The 21,488-nt window shown below is 42.8% G+C and overlaps 1 protein-coding gene across 1 annotated transcript; it reads left to right on the top strand.

The window, feature by feature from the left end:
• The first annotated feature begins 11,133 nt into the window (after positions 1-11,133).
• SELE (selectin E) lies at positions 11,134-21,174 on the top strand. Its single transcript, XM_068141509.1, has 16 exons — positions 11,134-11,474; positions 11,752-11,831; positions 12,277-12,663; positions 13,463-13,570; positions 13,697-13,882; positions 14,525-14,710; positions 14,818-15,003; positions 15,557-15,742; positions 15,850-16,035; positions 16,571-16,756; positions 16,864-17,049; positions 17,332-17,517; positions 18,461-18,568; positions 19,052-19,073; positions 19,184-19,256; positions 19,615-21,174. The coding sequence occupies exons 2-15, from the start codon at positions 11,795-11,797 to the stop codon at positions 19,239-19,241; spliced, it is 2,208 nt and encodes a 735-aa protein (XP_067997610.1). The 5' UTR covers positions 11,134-11,474; positions 11,752-11,794; the 3' UTR covers positions 19,242-19,256; positions 19,615-21,174.
• The last annotated feature ends 314 nt before the right edge of the window (positions 21,175-21,488 follow it).

The following is a 21,488-nucleotide window of genomic DNA, read 5'->3' as shown; positions in this document are numbered from 1 at the left end:
ATGAGATTTTCTAATCTGTGGTTAAAAGGTAATTTGGCCTTGAGTGGACTTTTGGAGAACTTGTTATTGACTAATGACAACTGTCACTTGATAACCATCGCTTGTTTTATCCATTTGGATTGAAATGAGGGAAGGGAAGAAGGTGAGGCTGTACTGCAGCTCTGTGTGGAAATATCAAAGCCAGTTGTAGTTGAACAAGTTGAGGCAGCAGAAGTCATCTGGCTGGAGAAACACAGTGAACAGATGAAACTAGCTTATCCTGCCAAAATCCAGGATCATGTTACTGTGTGGGTCTCCAGCCTGCTCTTTCTAGCTTGTTTTCAGTGCCACAAGTAAACCAGTTAACTTGCATGATATCTTAAAGGAAGAAACTGGATTGTAGTTCAAGATCAAATGTTAACATTTAATTTGAGAATAGGCAAAAAACCTGAGAGCTGGGAGTATCTTAACTTCAAAATATCCTCAGATTTATTTTGCTGTTTAGCCTCTGAACAGCAAGTGACTAGAACAGCAATATTAGTGTTATGCAAGTGCATTAAATATATGTTGTGCTGCAGTGAAGCTCCTCGTGGGATTCTCTCAAGCCATTAGGCCCATCCAGGTTAGCAGAGTCAGGAAAAGGGAAACAATCAGTTTGAACTCCAGCTTTATAAATTTTTCCTTTTATTGAACTCTTTGACAGCAGAGCACAAGATTTAAGGATGTGTTTGGCAAATTACTGTGTTACCGGAAAATATTAAGAAAAGAATTCTGAAGTAGGTAATTTCTGTTGCATGTAGCTCTTGCACAAGAGAGACAAGGAAGTGAGGGTTAGCTGTCAGCAGTGCTTGCAATTACTATTTTTCTTTTTATCCCAGAGTGAGAGTACCTCCCTGAGCTGAGGAAGAATGCCTAATACACTGGTGCAAATGAAAGACACTCTTGTAAGTTACAGCTATCGGGGACATCAAAGATCACAGGTCCGCTTTGCTGCTAGACTCACTCATTTTAATAGGCTTTGAAGAAAGATTTTGCTTCAACAGCTGTTGATTAGCAGCTCTTCAGACTAGCAAAGAACCCAGAACAAATGCAGGATGATAACATTATCTCTCATTAACACTTTTTGGATTTGTGTGTATAGTTAGTTCAGAAGGCAGAAATGTGGTTTGTGCAGTGAAGGTTAGGAATCCAAGCCAACCTTCAGCATGCAGGAGTGTATAAAACCTCTGCTGGGTGCTCTCTACCTTGCTTTCTTGAGTAGTGCTTGCATATGATCCCTTAGCAAGATCTTAATGAAAACCAGGTTTTTTTTGTTCTGCTACTCATAGAAGGCAGTTTTATAACCTCATTGCTTTGCTGGCTAGAAACTCCCTCCTAATTTCCAGCCTATATTTATTCAAAGATAGTTTGGATCCATTTGAGGCTTTATACTAACTTTATCCCTTTAGATACAGAAACCTTCTGATCACCTTCCTTAATTTATAAAGAGGCCCTCACATCCTTTCTGAGCCTTCTTAATGGCTTCTTCTTCCCCAGACTTAAAAACAAATTTCTAATAGGCACCTGGAAATACATTTCTTTAGAGGGAATTTCATGGGATAATTCTATTCTTTGTCTAGAGTTCCATGCAGGAGGTGTAATTCTCCTAGCTCTTCTTCTGAATGACCATAGCTATCACCTACCTGTCACAGGATTGCTAATCTTAAAAGTACTAAGCACATGCTCTCCCTCTAGAGTCCCCCTGGTCAGTGAAACCTGTCTGCTAGGGTGGTTTTCAGGGCTCTACTGTCCTTTGGTTGTCCTTCCCTGCCTTTGGTGTCTGTGCCTTACAGCATATGTTGGGGGCATGACAAAAGTGTGGTGTGCAGGTGATGATTCCAGCTGTTACCTTGCGGTCTGTAGAGACAAACAGTGTGAATGAGTTGTTTAATTGATCAGAGTTCATTTATGTGGGATGTTTGACATAATGAATATAAGAGCTTTCAGCTGCAGCTGCTTTTCTTCAAGATAAACTCATGCAGTTGCATTTATGAAGCAGGTAGGAGGGTATTTTGAATGGTGGTTGTAGGACTAGAGATACCCAGGAGAGAAACTCTTTCCTTCCTTAGTCACAGTGTTGCAGTTGCAGTTCCCCAGGAAAAAGTCAGAATGAAGAAGAAAAGCTGAATGGGAAATGTGAATGTGTGAAGGCTTACTTCCACGGTTCTGGATACAAAGTGAAGGAAAAAGGTGGATTACTTTTATTTTTTGTGGTAATCTACTAATATTCCATTCTGTGGGCTGGTGGAGCAAAGAATGAAAAGCTGCTTTCCCAAAAGCTTTCAGTGAGTGCCAACATCAGAGAGCAGTGTTTGGTACACACAGGAATGTATTTCTTGTTATTCCATGTTACAGAATTACATCCCCTAGTAAATGAGGGAAATGCCTTTAGAAGGACATGTGATCTGTTTATTTCAGGGGAAGAAAATGGAATCCTGCCTTAGAGGACAGAAGCAAATCCACAGAGCCAGTGGCTTAACTTTTATTTTGTATTTTCAGTAGCTAATGACACAACCTGAACAAGAGATGAAACATTATCATGCTGTTAATTTTGTTCTATTTTCCCACCTGCTTTAAGGATCTAAGCAAATGCATTTGCCCTCATTCCTGTTAATAGAGAGGGAATGGAACTCTGTCATCTTAATCTTTAGATAAACCTTTGTCCCTGTTTAACTCTAGAGGGTATAGAGCAACTGTACTCCTAATTTACTTATCTTCAGGTAGGCATAGACCTGGATCTTGTATTCTGTTTCGACATTAGGGTAGCTTCTCCTTTCTCCTTTACCCAGTCTAACATCACAGGGATTTTATTGTTTAGGAAAATGCACCAATAATCTGAGCCCTTAACTGCTTCAAATGAAAATGTTTCATGTAGATCCAGTATTATTTTATAGATGATAATGGACAATCCCTTCACTTTCTGCTGATCCAATACCTATTATGAAAGTAATCTGAGCTGATTACTACATCTGAGGTCTGTATAGTTAGCTTTTGCTGCTGATTGCAGTCATGCATGACTATAAAATACGTGAGAAGAAAAAGCCCAACCAATACGCCTCAGGAAGGATAAATATAGAATCAATCATTTAGGTTGGAAAAGACCCTTAAGATCACAGAGTCCAACTGTAAGCCTAACACTACTGAGTCCACCACTAAACCATGTCCCTCAGCACCTAAATACCCATGCCTGGTTGGTGACTTGACCACTTCCCTGGGGAGCCTGTTCCAGTGCTTGACAATCTCTTTGGCAAAGGGCTATCTATGGGATGTGTGGAGTGTGGTATGTGCTTTGCACTTGAGAAGAATGCCTGTCACTTTCTAGGCTTACAAAAGTGCAGACATTCCTGGGTAGGAGACAAAGAATTGCTCTTCCTGGTGAGTCAAGAAATATGAAAGTAGCAGGAGAGCAAAATCTTCATTGGAAAGTTAAAGCATTGTTTTCAGGCCCAGAAAATAAGGAAAGTCTTCATACTTTTGACACCAGTTAACTGCAATTTTTAAAAGCCTTGTGGTGCTAGACTTTGTCCAAGAAAATATGAAGTTGAGCAATTTGACACCATTTCTTTCAATGCTAGTGATGAATGTTTTTGTTCTTCAAACAACTACTATATCTATCAATTGGAAGTACCCACCACTAATGATCTCATGTTAAACATGCCTGTCCTAAAAAGCAATTTCTTATATATCTGATAGAAATAAACTTCTTGGAATAATTCATAGATGGTATGGGTGTGGCAAACTTGTGGTGGAGCTACCTGAAAGGAGGTTGTAGCCAGGTGGGTGCCAGCCTCTTCTCCCTAGTAGCAAGTGATAGGATGAGAGGATTCTGTGATCCTGTGAAATGGCCTCAAGCTGCACCAGGGGAGGTTTACATTAGAAGACACTTCTCCTGTGAAAGGATTATCGAACACTGCCATAGGCTTCCCAGGGAGGGGGTTGAATCCACATCCCTGGAGGCATTTAAAAGATGGTATATAGTGGTTAGACTCAATCTCAAAGGTCTTTTGCAACCAAAATGATTCTATGATTCTAACTAATGGTGAGATATATTAGTAAGGAAATGAAGCTGCTGCCCTCTTCATCCTCTTTTGGAGTCTCTCCTTCACAACACTGCAAAAGGAGAATGGAAGGTCAGCAGTCCAGCGCTTCTGATACTTTACATGCTACCTAATACATTGAAACAGTGTTTTCTGGGAACAGAGCTAGGCAGAAGCTGTGCAAAATATTTGCAAAACATGTTCCATTTCTGATGATGGCCACTTTTATAGAACCAACTACCTACTTAATCTTCTAGTCTTGAAACTTCATTGTGCTCTTCTCATTTGCCAAAAGCTGTAACTCTTCTATTCCTCAGAGCCAGTATCCCCATCAATGTCACATCTGTGACGTGTCACCTGCTGAGAGTATGGGACTATGAAACAGAGAGAGTGATTGCCCATTGGAATAGGCTGCCTAGGGAGGTGGTGGAGTCACTGTCATTGGAGGTTTTCAGGAGGAGACTTGATGGGGTGCTTGGTGCCATGGGTTAGTTGTTTAGGTGGGTTGGATTGGTTGATGGGTTGGACACGATGATCTTGAAGGTCCCTTCCAACCTGGTTTATTCTATGTAATATTCTATATTCTATGTAATAACCTGGGCAGTAAAATCAATACTGCTGGCTCTATACATGGCTTATATAGTTACTCTTTCTTACATGTGCATGAAGGGTAGTAAGGCTTCAAGAGCTCCTCTGCCATAATTTCCACCAGCAGAATTAGAAATAATTAAGTCTGCATGGCACCAGTTCCATCTGCAGCTGTAGGCAGCCAAGTTTGTGTGATGTTAAGGCCAGCCCTGCTTTTGTCTTAACTCAAGGTGCCATTTGTTTTCTCTGCTCCTTTGTTCTGTTTTGTGTTTCAATGCACTGAACCACACCTTGCCCGTGCAAGTGATTCCTGGCCTGAAGTTAGGTTCTTGAATGTGTATTTTTGCCTGTTTGGAGGAAATTGAGCAGTATGAGTCACATCAGAGAGTTCCCGAAAAGAGAAATGGAGATAAGATTTTCTGGCTTCCTGGGGTTTAACTCCAGACAAAGTGGAGACTGGTTGAGACAGCCTGAGGAATTCCACCTTCTTGGTTGCAGTTGTATTGCCTGCCTTATTCACACTTAGTGAGACACAGTCTCATTAAGGGATGAGTATGTTTTTGGAAATTATCTCTTCTTCCCATCTAGACTCTGGGGAAAACTTGTGCCTTAAACCTTTTGTCTCTGAATTGTGAAAGGATTAATAATTCAAGCTCCTCCCCAAACAGGAAACACCTTCACTACTGGCACCAGAACTCCTTTCCCTTCAAGGCTGGCTAAAGCTCTTATTCTTCCTCCTCTGCTTAATGTTGCTGTGGGTAAAGCTGGAGTTTGTTCCATGACTTCAAAATTTCAAGTAGTTTTACAGCTCTTTGCCATGGTGCAAATGTCTGTTGTGCAAACTCTTTTGACATAAACTCTTAGGAAGTGTTTTAATTTGGGAATGACAAATATAGCTCCTAGAAGAGAGGTGGAACTGGATTGCTCAGAGGTACTTAATTTTTCTCTGTTGACATAAAAGCATCATTAACATGGTTAAAAAGGAAGACTTGGAAATATGTACATGCAGATGTAAGCTTTTAATGTAGGTAAAGAGCTGTTCTTTAAAAAAGCCATGGGAAGTTAGTCTGTCTCTTTCTGGATGTACATATGTCTATCTGTTCTGGTTACCTGAAATACCACCATAATCCTGTGTTTGCATGAGTTTTGTTTTTACAGCAAGTTCCACAAAGAATTTCAGATCATCTAAAACAATTTCCCCACTGCATTCCATTTTCACAAGCTGCTGATAAAGATATTGATCAATGTTTCTCGAGCCAAGACCTACAAATCTCCCACAGAAAGCGAGACTCAACAAAATTCCTGTTCTACTACTTCATGGCCTCTACGTTTAGACAAATTTCCATTAAAACTTTGTCGTTACAGATCAGCCCAACCACTAGTTGTGGGGTTCAGGATGGTATAAAATGGTCTCAGTTTCTTCTCCAAAGGAGAATAAAACCTTGATCTCACTCTAAATGCTGTATCAACTGTTGCTTGGGATGTGAATGTATTTTATCTGCTGTAGCTTTCTAAAATTGTGACACTTAAGATTCGGTGCAGCACACCAGAGGGGATTTGGCAGTGGCAGATGGACGGAACAACTGCAAATTTTGTCTTAAATAAAGCGTTGCTGATAATATGTCAGAACAGTATTTCCTGTTTAAAAATGACAACTCATATTGCAAGACTAGAATGGAATGGAATGGAATGGAATGGAATGGAATAGAATAGAATAGAATAGAATAGACCAGACCAGGTTGGAAGAGACCTTCAAGATCATCGCATCCAACCTATCATCCAACACCACCCAACCAACTAACCCATTCAACCAAGCACCCTGTCAAGTCTCCTCCTGAACACCTCCAGCGATGGCAACTCCACCACCTCCCTGGGCAGCCCATTCCAATGGGCAATCACTCTCTCTGTGTAAAACTTCCTCCTGACCTCCAGCCTGAACCTCCCCTGGCGCAGCCTGAGACTGTGTCCTCTTGTTCTGGTGCTGGCTGCCTGGGAGAAGAGACCAACCCCTGCCTGTCTACAACCCCCTTCAGACAGTCATAGACAGCAATAATCTGCTCTAAGTCCTGGTTCCTTTTCTACAGTTCTGCCTAGCCAGCAGTTTCACACTTTGTGGGTTTTTTGCTTGTTTGTTTGGTATTTGGTGGTTTTTTTAGATTAAGACCATCATGCTTGTTTTTATTGATTTGTCCTCATTTCTTTTGGGTCACGTCTCTAAGTCATCCAAATATTTGAGTCATAGAATTGTTTCATTTGGAAAAGGCCTCTTAGATTGAGTACAACTGTCATGCTAACACCACCATGGCCATTAAACCATGTCCTGAAATGCCTTGTCTATGTGGTTTTTTAACTGCTCCAGGGATGCTGATTCTGCCACCTCCCTGTGCAGCCTGTTCCAAAGCCTGACCATTGTCCTACTTTGGAACTCTTGCAATTCCACAAAGCCTGGTGTCATCTCCAAACTGTCTTAAGCATTTTAGATGATAATTTACCCTCTGACTTACAGAGATTCACAGTTTGCATTAGATTGGAAGGGACCCTCAAAGGTCATCTTGTCCAACCACCCCTGCAGTGAGCAGGGACACCTCCAACTAGATCAGGCTGCCCAGGGCCACATCAAGTCTGATCTTGAGTATCTCCAGGGATGGAGCCTCCACCACATCCCTGGGAAACCTGTTCCAGTATTTTACCTTAAATTAGTTCAGGTTAGCTCAGGATAAGCCCTTGGAGGGCTCATCTATATAGTCCTCTCAGGCTGACAGTGATGTTTGGAAAGCTGCCCTTTGAGCAGTGGTTATGTCTCTCGTGTGCTCATTTAATGGCGATTCCAGCTAAATGCTCTTTCACTTGTTTGCTTATAAGAACGTCTCATGGGACAGTATTAACAGCCTTAATTATAGCAAACTCTAGCAAGCTATTGTTTCTTTGTTACTCATTTAGCCTTGAAGTACAAGCTAGATTGTTCTGCCAAGAATAAATCAATCACATCAATGGCAGCCGTTCTTGACAGCTTAGTAACCTTCTGCTGGTTTTTCAGTTGTTTTCTTTAGCATGGTTGACATATCTTTTAATCACCTGGTATCTTTTCTAGGTGTTGGCATGGAAGGCCTGGCCTCTAATTACCTTGATCTTCCTTTCCTAGCTAAATTGGCAGTATTTGCATTTTGTCAGCCCTCTGACACCTTTCCCCATGCTCTCAAAGGTAATTACTGAGGGTTTGGATCCTTAAACAGCAACTTGATTGGCTGTAAGTAATCTGAAATAGTCTTCAGTCCATCTGTACTCTGACATGTTCTTTCTTCCCAGTGAGTATGTGTTAACTTTTTTCTGTATAGAAAGAGATAATGTTTGGCATGTCATCTGTCAATCGCTGTCCCTCTTTAAAGAGCAGACATGACTGTTTTGTTAATCTTACTCCTAGTATATTTATATAGCTTTTCTTACCTGTTGTGTGTCATAATGACCTATTGTGTAAACCTTCCAACTGGAAAACTAGATAATCCTTGTTAGGCACCTTTGTAAGGAAAAAGAGGTATCACAGTACATTAGAAGTTGGAAGGGACCTCCAGAGATCATTGGGTCCAACCCCCTTGCCAAAGCAGGATCACCTGGGGTAATCTCCACAGGAATGCATCCAGATGGGTTTTTAATGTGTCCAGGGAAGGAGACTCCACAACCTCTCAGAGAGGTTTTACAGAGAGAGTGAACCTTTTACAGAGAGAGTGATTGCCCGTTGGAATGGACTGCCTGGGGAGGTGGTGGAGTCACCATCATTGGAGGTGTTCAGGAGGAGACTTGATGGAGTGCTTAGCACCATGGTTTAGTTGTTTAGGTAGGTTGGATTGGTTGATGGGTTGGACACTATGATCTTGAAGGTCTCTTCCAACCTGGTTCTCATCCTCTTCTCTTCTCTTCTCTTCTCTTCTCTTCTCTTCTCTTCTCTTCTCTTCTCTTCTCACTTCTCTTCTCTTCTCTTCTCTTCTCTTCTCTTCTCTTCTCTTCTCCTTCTCTTCTCTTCTCTTCTCTTCTCTTCTCTTCTCTTCTCTTCTCTTCTCTTCTCTTCTCTTCTCTTCTCTTCTCTTCTCTTCCTCTTCTCTTCTCTTCTCTTCTCTTCTCTTCTCTTCTCTTCTCTTCTCTTCTCTTCTCTTCTCTTCTCCTTTCTTTCGTTCTTTCTTTTTTTCTCTCTTCCTCTCTCTCTCTTTTTTATTCTTTTTCTTTCTCTCTCTTTCCTCTCTCTCTCTTTTTCTCTTTCTTTCTATGCTGTGTTTGTGTTCATTTTCCATTACATTATAGAGAGATAAAAATACAATTGGTCAGTGGTAGAATTCCCTGGGAGAAAAAACAAGGAGAGCCCCATGTCAGTGATGCATAAGGGAACACTGCTAGCAAACAGAGACAGTCTTTTTTTAGGCTGGAGTTTTTACAAGCATTTTGCTTTTCGGCTTTGGTGGTTGGCTTGTTTTTTTTATCTCCTGCAGACAAGAGGTCTCGGACAGGACCCCTGAGCAGGAAGGGTATTGTAAACTGTGAAACGTCTTCTTCCTTCCTCCGGAGATTCCAGTGGCAAAGCCATTCTGACAAAGTTTCCTCCACTCAGCTTCAGAGCTTCTGCCAGGACAAGGCTGAACGCTTACCAGCAGGAAGCTCATAAAATGACTCGAAAAAGTGAATCTCCAGGAAGAGATGTAGGATTCTCTGCCTCTTAGCTCCAGAAGGGATATAAACTGTTTATGGAGCTGTCTATAATTTTTCTGTGTATACAATTAGAGTTGCTGATCAATGTTTTAAGGGAAAAAAATACAAGGTACTCTATCAAAGCTCATTATCATTAGTTTTACTGGTATATAATTTACAAAACCCCTGTGAAATTAGGCCCTGCTGCATGATACACATAATGTGCATTAAAAGTACCAGCCTCTGTTGGGGGGGGGGGGGAGGGGGGGGGGCACATAAGCTGAAGCAAGGAGACAGGAAATGTTTTCACTCCTGATTTACAGATGAGCAGCTGAGGATGAAGAAATAGCAGTCCTGACCTGATGCTACCTGTAAGCTTCTGGCAGTCTGGTTGTTGTAATCAAGGCTGGTCCAGGCCTGGGCTTGCAGAGTGATCTTTGACAAAGCCAAGAATTAACTTCAACTTTCCAGAGGTTCTGATGGTTTGTTTGTGTTTCTAGCTTTGCTAGTTCATACCTTCCAGAAGATATTCTTCTCCCAACAAATATTCAGTATGTTGTTTTTAATACTCACTGTAGTCAATAACTGACTTTGCCATGCTTTCTAAGGTTTCTAAGGTTTGTTTCTGAGACTTAGTTTAGCATACAGTCCTTTATTCTGTCTTCTTTTCTGTGGTAGATTCCTTTGATGGGCAGAGATCTATTAAAGTCTGTAAACCTGACAAATTTTGTGGTGAAAAATTTGGAAATTCATGCCAGCTGAGATTTTTAGCTTGGAATCCAGGCTTAGAGTGGCTCAACAGCTCCAACATGCACTGCAATAAACTCTAACTGTGCTTTACAGATACGGGTGGGTGCTACCCTGTGTGTTTCTGTTGCAAAGACTCAGCGAGGGCTGTCAGCATGTCAAGCCTCATTAAACCTCACCCATGATGGTGAACTTTATGCCTGGAATACCAGTTTGGCAGCTGGGCTGCCTGATGGAGCTTCCATAATAAGTGCCTGAGTGGACGTGGAACAAGGGCTGTACTTGTTGGTGCATACTTAAGTGAAAACATTCAAAACTACTTCTGTACATAGCATGGCAAGCCCCCTGCCTTGTCACTGAAGCACCCTGTGTGTGAAAGTATGTACAAGGATCAAGGAGCAGAGTGTAGTGGTGCAGCCAGAAGACATTTTTGCAAGGAATCACTGATCCTCATGCTTCCTGCCTTCTCATGCTCACAGGTGTGCTCTGAATAGCCTGTGGCCACTTACCAACACACTATATCACAGTGTCCAGGATTGCTTGGGCATGTGTCTCTGTACTGTGGACTCCCTGCAGCTGCTCTGTGCAGCAGTGTCATTAATCAGTGTGTCCACAATGAATGGGCATGGATGCAGTATGAGACTGCTGCATTGTCTTGTCTACCTGAATTATTATATGCACCTGTTCAGGAATTGTAACTGTTGAGGGAAGGATATTGGATTATATGGTCCAAGGGACTCTTCAAACCTAAGTCTACATTCCAAGCTTATCTGCTCAAGTGACTGATGAATCTGTATTGTGAGCAAGACGCTAGAAAAGTACTAGCAATCCTAAGGCTGGCAAATCTTGCCACAGATGAAAACTCTGCACAGTGTGCTGTGATCCACAAGGTAGAGCTTGTCCAGTGCTGCAGTTTCTTTTACTCAAACTTGGTTAACCAGCTTTGGGTATTGGTGCCTTTCTTAATGAGATCCCAGAAGAACCAGCAGCTCCTTGTGACGAAACATTATGCTAGGTGAGGAGTTGGACTCCGCTTATTCATTCAACTAACTTTAACTGTCTTCTTCCTTCCTGATATCCTGGAATTGTGTGTGTCTGTCAGTAAAGCTAAGCAATGTAGCGCTTGGCAGCTTGTCAGCGCAGTGCGACTTCGCGGGAGGGTTGATTTGGCAAGGGGAAACGTTAAGCTTAATGTGTGGGGAGAGCCAGATCCTGGGATTTTCCAGGAATTTATTTTTCCACACGGGATTTCCCAGTTGAGAATATAAAAGGCTGTGGCAAAGGCAGGGGATGATACAGACCAGACGCTTGGAGCTGAAGCTCAACTTCAGGTCCATATTCAGCAACGGAGAGCAGTCACCAAGAGCTATCACAGAGGATTTAGCCACCTGGCCACGACAGCTACAACCTGTGAGTATAAATGGAGTGTGTGGTTCTGTTTCATTGCTCAGCTAAAGGAAAACTAGACAGATGGAATCCTGTGGTGGTGTTCTTCAAAAGCTGTTTACATGTAAAAGTTGTCTTGATATTGAGAACTCTTTTAAAATGAAAATTGGAAATGGTTTTTTAAAGTCTTTAGACTTTAGTCTTTAGTTCATGTCAAAAAGCTTGCACAGACAGCATTTGATATTGAATTGTAAAAAGTCAGTATTGTTCTTTACAAATGTGCTCCTTTCATCTCTCATAGCCATCTGCTTAGAAGATAAAGAGAAGAGAAAACTCTCAGAAACATGATTTGGTTATGGCTCTTACCCCTTCTTACCTATGGTAAGTGTGTATTTCTCGGCATAGAAAACTAGTTGGGTGGAAACATTAGTGTGACTGCTCTGTTTGAGCTCAGAATCAAACAAGTTTGAAACCTCACCTGATTAAGTTGGGGCTAGGTTCACACAGAAGAACCTCTGGCTGCAGTGGCATGTTTTCCTGCTTGCCTGTCAAATGCACAGTTTGCTCCCATAGTTTGCTCTGAAGTCTGCAAAGCTTTCTGTGATCAGACAGTTCCTCAGGCTGAAGTCTCCCTACTTGATGCTGAGGTGCCTGTTTTGAAGCTTGTCAGTTCCTTGTTTATAAAATAATTGCCGCTACTTTTTATGCTGTTTCAGATATGTTGATAAGTTTGCAGTTTTTGTAAGGCTTTGCTGAGCTTGCTCTTCTGGAGAGAGAGGAGAGGGGAAAAGTCAGACGCCAACTTTGTGGCATCTTTTCATTCTAGGCCTCACAAGACTGCAGGGGGTGAATTGTTGGACATACCATTATTCAGACACAAACATGACCTACAGTGAAGCAGAGCTGTGGTGCAGAGAGAGGTATACTCACATGGTTGCCATTCAGAATAAGGAGGAAATCAACTATCTCAATAACTTCCTACCCTTCAACCCGGGTTACTACTGGATTGGCATCAGAAAAATTAATGAGGTATGGACCTGGATCGGAACTAACAAAGAACTGACAGAAGAGGCAGAAAACTGGGCTTCTGGTGAGCCAAATGGAAAGGGGAACAATGAGGACTGCGTTGAAATCTACATCAAAAGAGGAAAGGATGATGGCAAATGGAATGATGAAAAGTGTGAGAAAAAGAAGGTTGCCTTGTGCTACACAGGTATGAAGTGATAAAATCTATTCTAGTGTGCACCTTTGGGGGTGAGATGGTGGGTGGGATGAGTTGTTCAGCCTAGTATTACATACTAACTCCCCAACTCTCTCAGCACTTGTGCACTATGTTTGAAGTTGTTCTTCTAAGAGCTGGACTGGTCTCACTTTTTAGCTCCCAAACTTTATACATCTTTTATGAGCAAATTATGAGGACTCCTTTATAATCAGTGGAGAGAAACAGGCTCTTCCAGATAGCAGTTTTCATCCCACTCACTAGTGGGTGTCTCAGCTAGATAAGAATTACCCTTTCAGAGGCATCAATTTGACCAGTGGATTTTCAAAAAGGGATTGGATGTGGCACAGGAAGCCATGGTTTAGTAGTCATGGGGTCTTGGGTTACAGGTTGGACTTGATGATCTTTGAGGTCTTTTCCAACCTTATTGATTCTGTGATTCTATGATTTTGGTCAAACTTTGAGGTGGCTAAGTCTGGGTAAAAAAAAATATCCAAGTCAAATATTTATCAGCCCAAAGAGCTGTGGTGAGTTAATGAAGAGTGTACCTGTTGAGGATTTCTGCCTACCTCATAGCAGGGTGTTCCTTTTGCATTTTAAATACTGCTAATATCTACCTGAAAACAAATTGTCATGGAGTGTCCAGCCAGTAGAATTCTCTCACTGTGAGCTAGGCTGTTAAAGGTGTTGCTTGTTTAGTGCCAGAAGGACATAGCACCACCTAGGTTGCAGTAGCAGCCTTTGCTAAGTCTTTTTTAATTTGATGTAATTTTTTTCTCTCTCTTTTCTCCAGCTTCTTGCAACCCATCTCTCTGCAGTGGCCATGGAGAATGCATAGAGACTATTAACAACCACAGCTGCCATTGTAACCCTGGATTCTATGGGCCTGAATGTGAATTTGGTAAGGTTACTCCATCCAGCTTATCAGCCAGGGCCATGTTCATGCCTGCTAGCAGTTTGTTTGCCTTGTTGATCTACCTGATCAGCTAATGAGACTGACTGTGAATCTTATTCTGTTTCTCTGAAGTTGAGACTTGTGATCTACTGGAGAAACCTGACCACGGGAGCCTTGAGTGCAGCCATCCATTGGAGAGCTTCAGCTACAACTCATCCTGCACAGTGCAGTGTGAGGAAGGATATGAACTGACTGCATTGCCATCTGTATACTGTACCTCTTCTGGGGTCTGGTCTGCTCCCCTTGCAGCATGCAAAGGTGAGCTTCTCAAGCAGTCATAGATGGGCTTTCTATGTTATATGTAGCTCAGTTAACTCTAGTGTTGCTCTGCCAGTAGGTATAAGTTGAAGTTCTGCTCTGTTCCTTTGTACTTAGTTACATGGTGAAGATGCTCTTTTACTGCAGTGCACAGGTCTCTTTTTTCAAACAGATTAAATGGGCAGGATGAGTGCTCTGGTTTTGGTCTAGATTTCCTTGTAGGGAAATACTTTTCCACCTCTTAGTGGGGATCAGGGAATGGAGATGATCTAGCTGTGTGACTGCTCACCACAGACAAGTTACTTAGGAATTGTTTTTTAAGATATTCTGCTTAGAATTAGCTACTTTTTGAAGTGAATAAAAACAACAACCACCACCAAGCAGAGTCAAAATGGGAAATGATTTGCATTGTAACTAGTTACTGTCATGAGCTGCAGCTGAATTTTCAGCCTTGCCTTAAGAGTCAGTCTTCTATTTTGAGATATTTCCACTCTTACCTGCTGCCTGAAATAGCAGCACAGTAGCTTTGCTCTCTAAAGCTGCTTCTGTTTTGTGAATATGTTGTAAAGTTTCAGGAAAAAATACTCAACTTTTAGTGGCTTATTCCAAACTGAGCCCTGTGCTGTCTCTTGTGCTTTTCAGCTGTGACCTGTCCTGCCTTAGGAAAGCCTGCTCATGGAGCTGTCAATTGCTCCCATACCTCTGCAGAGCTCACCTGGGGTACCACCTGTGAGTTCACTTGTGAGGAAGGGTTCACCCTGAGCGGACCAGCCACACTGCAGTGTGGGTCTTCTGGGGCCTGGGACAAGCAGCAGCCATCCTGTGCAGGTACATTTCCTTATCCCTGCACCACCTGGGTGTTGGGGCTGTCAGTGTCAACATGTTGCATTCCTGAGGTATCTGTGCTAATCTTTGGTTTGATCTGTGTGTTGCAGCTGTGAGATGTGAGGCTGTAGCCAAGCCAGAAGGAGGCTTTGTGACCTGTGACCGTGATGCTGCAGATCTCACCTATCGTTCACGTTGTGATTTCCGCTGCAGTGAGGGCTATGCTCTGGATGGCCCCTCCAGGACTGAGTGCACAGCACAGGGACAGTGGTCAGAGCCAGCACCAAAATGCAAAGGTAAGATTTGCTGGGTTAGAAATCATCATTTAAAGTGTAGATTAGCTCAAACAGTCCTTCCCATTCAAGTGTAGTCTAACAGTCATCCCAGTGTGCTTATAGCACTTTTCATAAGCAGATCTCCAGAGAGGGATCACTTAGCCTGTTGTATCAAAGAGGGAAAATATAGTGCAGGGTGACAAGCAACACGTCAGGAGCTGTTTGTCCAACACATATGTTAACAGGGTTTTAAAGTGGAGTGTTCTGACAATAACTCTTTGTTTCCTACATCTGAAATGGGACCCAGTGTCTGTTTGTGCATTCCACTTGTGAAGTATAATCTGGAGCCAGTCTCAGGACAGCTTGCTTGATTTAGGAGCCTGTTTAGGAGTTATGGCTGTGCTGTGCAACATGCTGAAATCACTGTGTCCTGAGACCCTGCTAAATCTGAAGTAGTATGGCTCTGTAGGGGACAGCTCCAAGCAGAGCATGGAGCTCTCTTATCAGCTCAAAGAAGAATGTTAATTTTGACCTGCTCCAAACTGAGCTCTGTGCTGTCTCTTGTGCTTTTCAGCTGTGACCTGTCCTGCCTTAGGAAAGCCTGCTCATGGAGCTGTCAATTGCTCCCATACCTCTGCAGAGCTCACCTGGGGTACCACCTGTGAGTTCACTTGTGAGGAAGGGTTCACCCTGAGCGGACCAGCCACACTGCAGTGTGGGTCTTCTGGGGCCTGGGACAAGCAGCAGCCATCCTGTGCAGGTACATTTCCTTATCCCTGCACCACCTGGGTGTTGGGGCTGTCAGTGTCAACATGTTGCATTCCTGAGGTATCTGTGCTAATCTCTGGTGTGGTCTGTGTGTTGCAGCTGTGAGATGTGAGGCTGTAGCCAAGCCAGAAGGAGGCTTTGTGACCTGTGACCATGATGCTGCAGATCTCACCTATCGTTCACATTGTGATTTCCGCTGCAGTGAGGGCTATGCTCTGGATGGCCCCTCCAGCACTGAGTGCACAGCACAGGGACAGTGGTCAGAGCCAGCACCAAAATGCAAAGGTAAGATTTGCTGGGTTAGAAATCATCATTTAAAGTGTAGATTAGCTTAAACAGTCCTTCCCATTCAAGTGTAGTCTAACAGTCATCCCAGTGTGCTTATAGCACTTTTCATAAGCAGATCTCCAGAGAGGGATCACTTAGCCTGTTGTATCAAAGAGGGAAAATATAGTGCAGGGTGACAAGCAACACTTCAGGAGCTGTTTGTCCAACACATATGTTAACAGGGTTTTAAAGTGGAGTGTTCTGATGATAACTGTTTCCTACATCTGAAATGGGACCCAGTGTCTGTTTGTGCAGTCCACTTGGAGCCAGTATCAGGACAGCTTGCTTGATTTAGGAGCCTATTTAGGAGTTATGGCTGTGCTGTGCAACATGCTGAAATCACTGTGTCCTGAGACCCTGCTAAATCTGAAGTAGTATGGCTCTGTAGGGGACAGCTCCAAGCAGAGCATGGAGCTCTCTTATCAGCTCAAAGAAGAATGTTAATTTTGACCTGCTCCAAACTGAGCTCTGTGCTGTCTCTTGTGCTTTTCAGCTGTGACCTGTCCTGCCTTAGGAAAGCCTGCTCATGGAGCTGTCAATTGCTCCCATACCTCTGCAGAGCTCACCTGGGGTACCACCTGTGAGTACACTTGTGAGGAAGGGTTCACCCTGAGCGGACCAGCCACACTGCAGTGTGGGTCTTCTGGGGCCTGGGACAAGCAGCAGCCATCCTGTGCAGGTACATTTCCTTACCCCTGCACCACCTGGGTGTCGGGGCTGTCAGCGTTAGCATGTTGCATTCCTGAGGTATCTGTGCTAATCTTTGGTTTGATCTGTGTGTTGCAGCTGTGAGATGTGAGGCTATAGCCAGGCCAGAAGGAGGCTTTGTGACCTGTGATCACGATGCTGCAGATCTCACCTATCGTTCACGTTGTGATTTCCGCTGCAGTGAGGGCTATGCTCTGGATGGCCCCTCCAGCACTGAGTGCACAGCACAGGGACAGTGGTCAGAGCCAGCACCAAAATGCAAAGGTAAGATTTGCTGGGTGGGCAAACACAGTTTTCTTGTCACTGGACAGCACACAGAAATCTGTATTCCTATATGGTCCTGGATCCAAACTAAACTCTGTGCTGTCTCATGTTGTCAATTGTGACTTGCCCTGCCTTAATATTGCCTCCTTATGGCTCTGTGAACTGCTTCCACCCCAAAGTCAAATGAAATTGAAAGCACAGTGTACATCCACTAGTGCAAAAGATAAGGTCAAAGATGGGACAGTCTTTAATGACTCCTAATGAGTTCCTTCTGTATTTCAGTTGTACAGTGTGAACCTCTGAGGTCTCCTGAGAAAGGCTCCATGGATTGCTCACACGGTACTGGGAACTTCACATACAACACAGCCTGCCTCTTCAGCTGTCTAGAAGGATGGAAGCTCAATGGTTCTCATGTTCTTGAGTGCAGTCAGTCAGGAAACTGGAGTGCCAGTCTGCCCACATGTGAAGGTATTTTACCTGTGACTAGCCACGGGGAAGTGGCTCGGGGTTTCTAGTCAAATGAGGTGGAAGGGTGGAGGAGGTAATGCCAACCAATGAGACAGAACTTCTAGAGAAGTCTATGGATTAAATAGCCCAAAGTCTCTCAGTATGTTTTTTTGCAAAGAGAAGAGGGCAAGATTTGTAAAAGGCCTTGGTGAAAAAAAAAAAGTTGATTTCTTATCCAAAACTGAAAGCTGCAGCCTGATTTCAGGTTGTTTTGGTTTTTAATGAAAGTATTTTTCATGCTGAGCTTTTCCCATATGAATAAAGAAGAAGCTTTTCTAAAGAAAGAGGATCTTGTGAGGCAATCTGTATGCATAAGTCTGGGGTTTGGTGGAAAAGTGTATAGGTAGAACTTTATAGAAAATAGTTGCCATAGTTTCTTGGGTGACCTCATCAGCCAAGAGTTCTCACAGAGCTTCTCTGTCAAAAGCTGTAATTTTGCAGGACAGAAGTCTCAGCCATGTGTTCCCATTCCACACAGTAAGAGCTCTACTCAGACCCTAAAAGCTCAGCTCCACTTTATTTGCCTGAGCAGAATTTAGATTGTTGAGTGATTTGACTGATCTCAGCTAGATTGCTCAAAGAGGAAGACAACATAGTGGGAATTTAAAACATGATCTGAAACATGAAAAATGGGAGCATAAATTGCCATGTGAGGCTGGAGATTAGACCCTGCTACAGCTAGCATGTTGCCTTCCCATTGCTTTGGCAATGAGTGAGGTAATTTTTAGTGCATAGCTTTTCTACCTTGTATGTACAGGATGTGTCCTGTAACAGCAAGGGAAAACCTAAGTGTTACAGGCTGCAATTCTGGTTCTTGTAGAGCACAAGGGAAAAGAAGAGGTAGAGAGGGCTTTAAAGACTACACATGCCTCTTGATCTCACTGAAATCTTTTTATCCTTTCAGCATCTGAACCAATCAGCTACGTCTCTGTGGGCATAGCAGCCACCAGTGCCTCTCTGGTGTCCACAGCATCATTTCTCTTTTGGCTTGCAAGACGTTTCCAAAGAAAAGGTGAGTGACTGTACTGGAACCACTGTTTTTTTTTTTTTATCTTCCTGAAAAACTTTCATTGGAGGAAAAAAAACCCTAAAAGCTCCAAACCCCAATACTTTGTTTGCCAAGAAGTGTGAAAATCCCAATCCTTAAATTCCAAAAGTATTTTCAAGAAGCATGCATGCATGCTGTGTTTGGCTTTTGGCTGAACATTGGAAGATGGAAAAACATCAAAGCCCAAATGTTCAGGAAACAAGGATTAGAAGGGAAAAAACCCAACATTTTATGTGTCTGTAATTACTGCCAGAGACAGTGAATGGGAATGTGAGATGGAGATAATGAGAGCACAGTAGTATCTGCCTGTGAGATTTGTTGCTAGAAAATGGTTTTTAATAATATATTCAGAAATAAGGTGGGGGGGTGGTTAGTAGAAGAAAAAGTTTGCATGAGGGGACTTTCATCTTGAAATACTAATAGCTTTTCTTATTCTTTTTTTTGCAGTAAAGAAATTTATTCCTTCCAGGTAAGTTGTGTCTCACAAAGCAGCATAAAAAAGGCTGCAATCACTTTGCTAAAATCCATTTGGTATAAGCCGGTTGTCATTAAAGTACTTTTCCTTTTTGTCTCTTATAGCAGCTGCCAGAGCCTAACCACTGAAGGTAGTTTCCAAAGTGCTATCCAGAATGTCTAAGTCTGGGTATTTCAGGTGAGCACATGAGATAGCTGCACTCACAAGTTCTTTCCCTTTTGATGGCACAAAGCAATCGGAGCTGCTAATTGCTGTGCCATTGCTGAAATGGCAGAATGTGCTTTGGGGTACCTGGTATGCATCTTGGCATGGCATAGAAGTTCCTAACAAGACTGATGGATTTATTGCTGTAGAAATGGTTACTCATCTCCTTAAGGATGATTGTGCTTAGCATTCTGTCCAGCCCTGTGCAGTGTTCAGAATGCTTTTTTTGTGTTGTTTTGCTACCTGCTGCATGCAAAATTCTTCTGAAATGACAGCAAATACAATCCATGTTGATTTTCCCACTTACAGAGGAATTGTCTTCTCTTTGCAGGAACTGAAGCCATCTTTTTTGTACATCTCAGAGATTTCTGGAGAATGAAACTGGATGCAAATCAGTTACTGTCCAGATGTTTTTACCTCTTGCTGACAAGATGATTGACCTCTTGCATTGTTCAGAAATGTTGAGCTCAAGCTGTCTAGTATTTCCATTGAAAACAAGCAGAGAGTAAACCTCTGGCCATCTGGTAAAAGACTTTCTACATTCAGTCATGTAGTTACCATAACTGGGATCTTGCAATCTCTTGTCCAGATGGTGAGCAAATAGTAAGCTGCTGCCTAAAGAGGAGGCTGGTTTCTCCTCTGGTCTGCTCAAAGGTACCTAGGTGAGGTGAAGACATGCATTAATTCACATCACTTACTACACTGCCAGAGATGTCTTCTCTGGAGACAATATCATGGAATCATAGAATCAATAAGGTTGGGAAAGACCTCAAATATCATCAAGTCCAACCTGTCATCCAAGACCTCATGACTACTAAACCATGGCACCAAGTGCCACATCCAGTCCCCCCTTGAACACCTCCAGGGATGGTGACTACACCACCTCCCTGGGCAGCCCATTCCAATGGCTAACAACTCTCTCTGTGAAGGACTTTCTCCTCACCTCCAGCTTAAACTTTCCCTGGCGCAGTTTGAGACTGTGTCCTCTTGTTCTGGTGCTGGTTGCCTGGGACAAGAGACCAACCCCCTCCTGGCTACAAGCTCCCTTCAGGTAGTTGTAGAGAGCAATAAGGTCTCCCCTGAGCCTCCTCTTCTCCAAGCTGAACAATCCCAGCTCCCTCAGCCTCTCCGCATAGGGCTTGTGCTCGAGGCCTCTGGGTTAGAATTGTAGAAATGGAATAAGCAGGATGAAAAAATATTCATCCTGAATATCTTGGAAAACATTGTTCTGTTGTTGTTGAAGTCAGTTTATTTCAAGAGTACATCCCAGACAACAAATATGCCTGTAATGACATGGGCAATTATTTGGGTTTCTGCTGCATTTCCCAAAAAAGCTTAGGGACTTTAAACTCTTCTATTTGGGGGGGGTGGGTGGAAGGGGGCAGGGAGGGTAAAAGCACTCGGAATAATGGTGCTTATATGAGGTACTCTGGTTTCTGAATCCAGTAAGTAGATCTGAAACAATCTCATCCCTGTGGGACTATGCACTGTAATGGAGGTGAATGCATAAATATTTAATTCTGCAGTTTTCACTGTGGATATTTTTGTACTGTTGACTGTAAATGTGTTGTAAGATAGTTGTTCTTCAGTAGGTCTGTGGCAGTTGATCTGGGCCCAGGTAAATTTCAGGTAATTGAGAGGTGTGTGTAAGGATTTCATGCCTGTGTATTCTTTATGGATAAAATGGAAGCCTGGGACCTGTGTGTGTATGTATATGGATTTATATAATGTAAGCATGTTTTATTCATCTGTTAAAAGACCTTGAGTGAGGGTTATTTCTTAAGTTATATTTAAGTTATAATAATAAATTATAAACCTCTGACTAAATTTGATATGTATTATCCTATTTGTAACATTTATTAAAGCACTTAATAAAATGTTTTGCATATAATGCTCCCTTTTTGGAAGTGTATGTCATTTGAATGGTTTAGGTCAGTCCTGTGGATGTGGCTTCAGCAGCAGAATGTGAGAGCTTAGGGAAAAAGGCTGGCTAAGCAGCAAGGGTTTCCCTTTTATAGCTTCCCATGTTTTCGTAGCAGTTGGGGAAAGAGTAGCCAGCAGATGGCGCTGACTGCCTGGGAGCAGCTAGCTAGCTACCAGCTAGCACAGCCAGAGCAGGATCCCAAGCCAGCATCTCCAGTCCTGGAAGGAAGGAGGAATGTGTCCTGGAAAGCAGGTGCTTGGACCGACCATGATCTTAGCAAA

The sequence above is a fragment of the Melanerpes formicivorus genome, unplaced genomic scaffold (assembly GCF_026170545.1).
Source record: "Melanerpes formicivorus ecotype bairdi unplaced genomic scaffold, bMelFor1.0.p_v2 SCAF_7, whole genome shotgun sequence".
In the NCBI taxonomy this organism is placed as follows: domain Eukaryota; kingdom Metazoa; phylum Chordata; class Aves; order Piciformes; family Picidae; genus Melanerpes; species Melanerpes formicivorus.
Note: the sequence above shows the minus strand (reverse complement) of the source record. Positions and strands in the feature narration are given on the sequence as shown.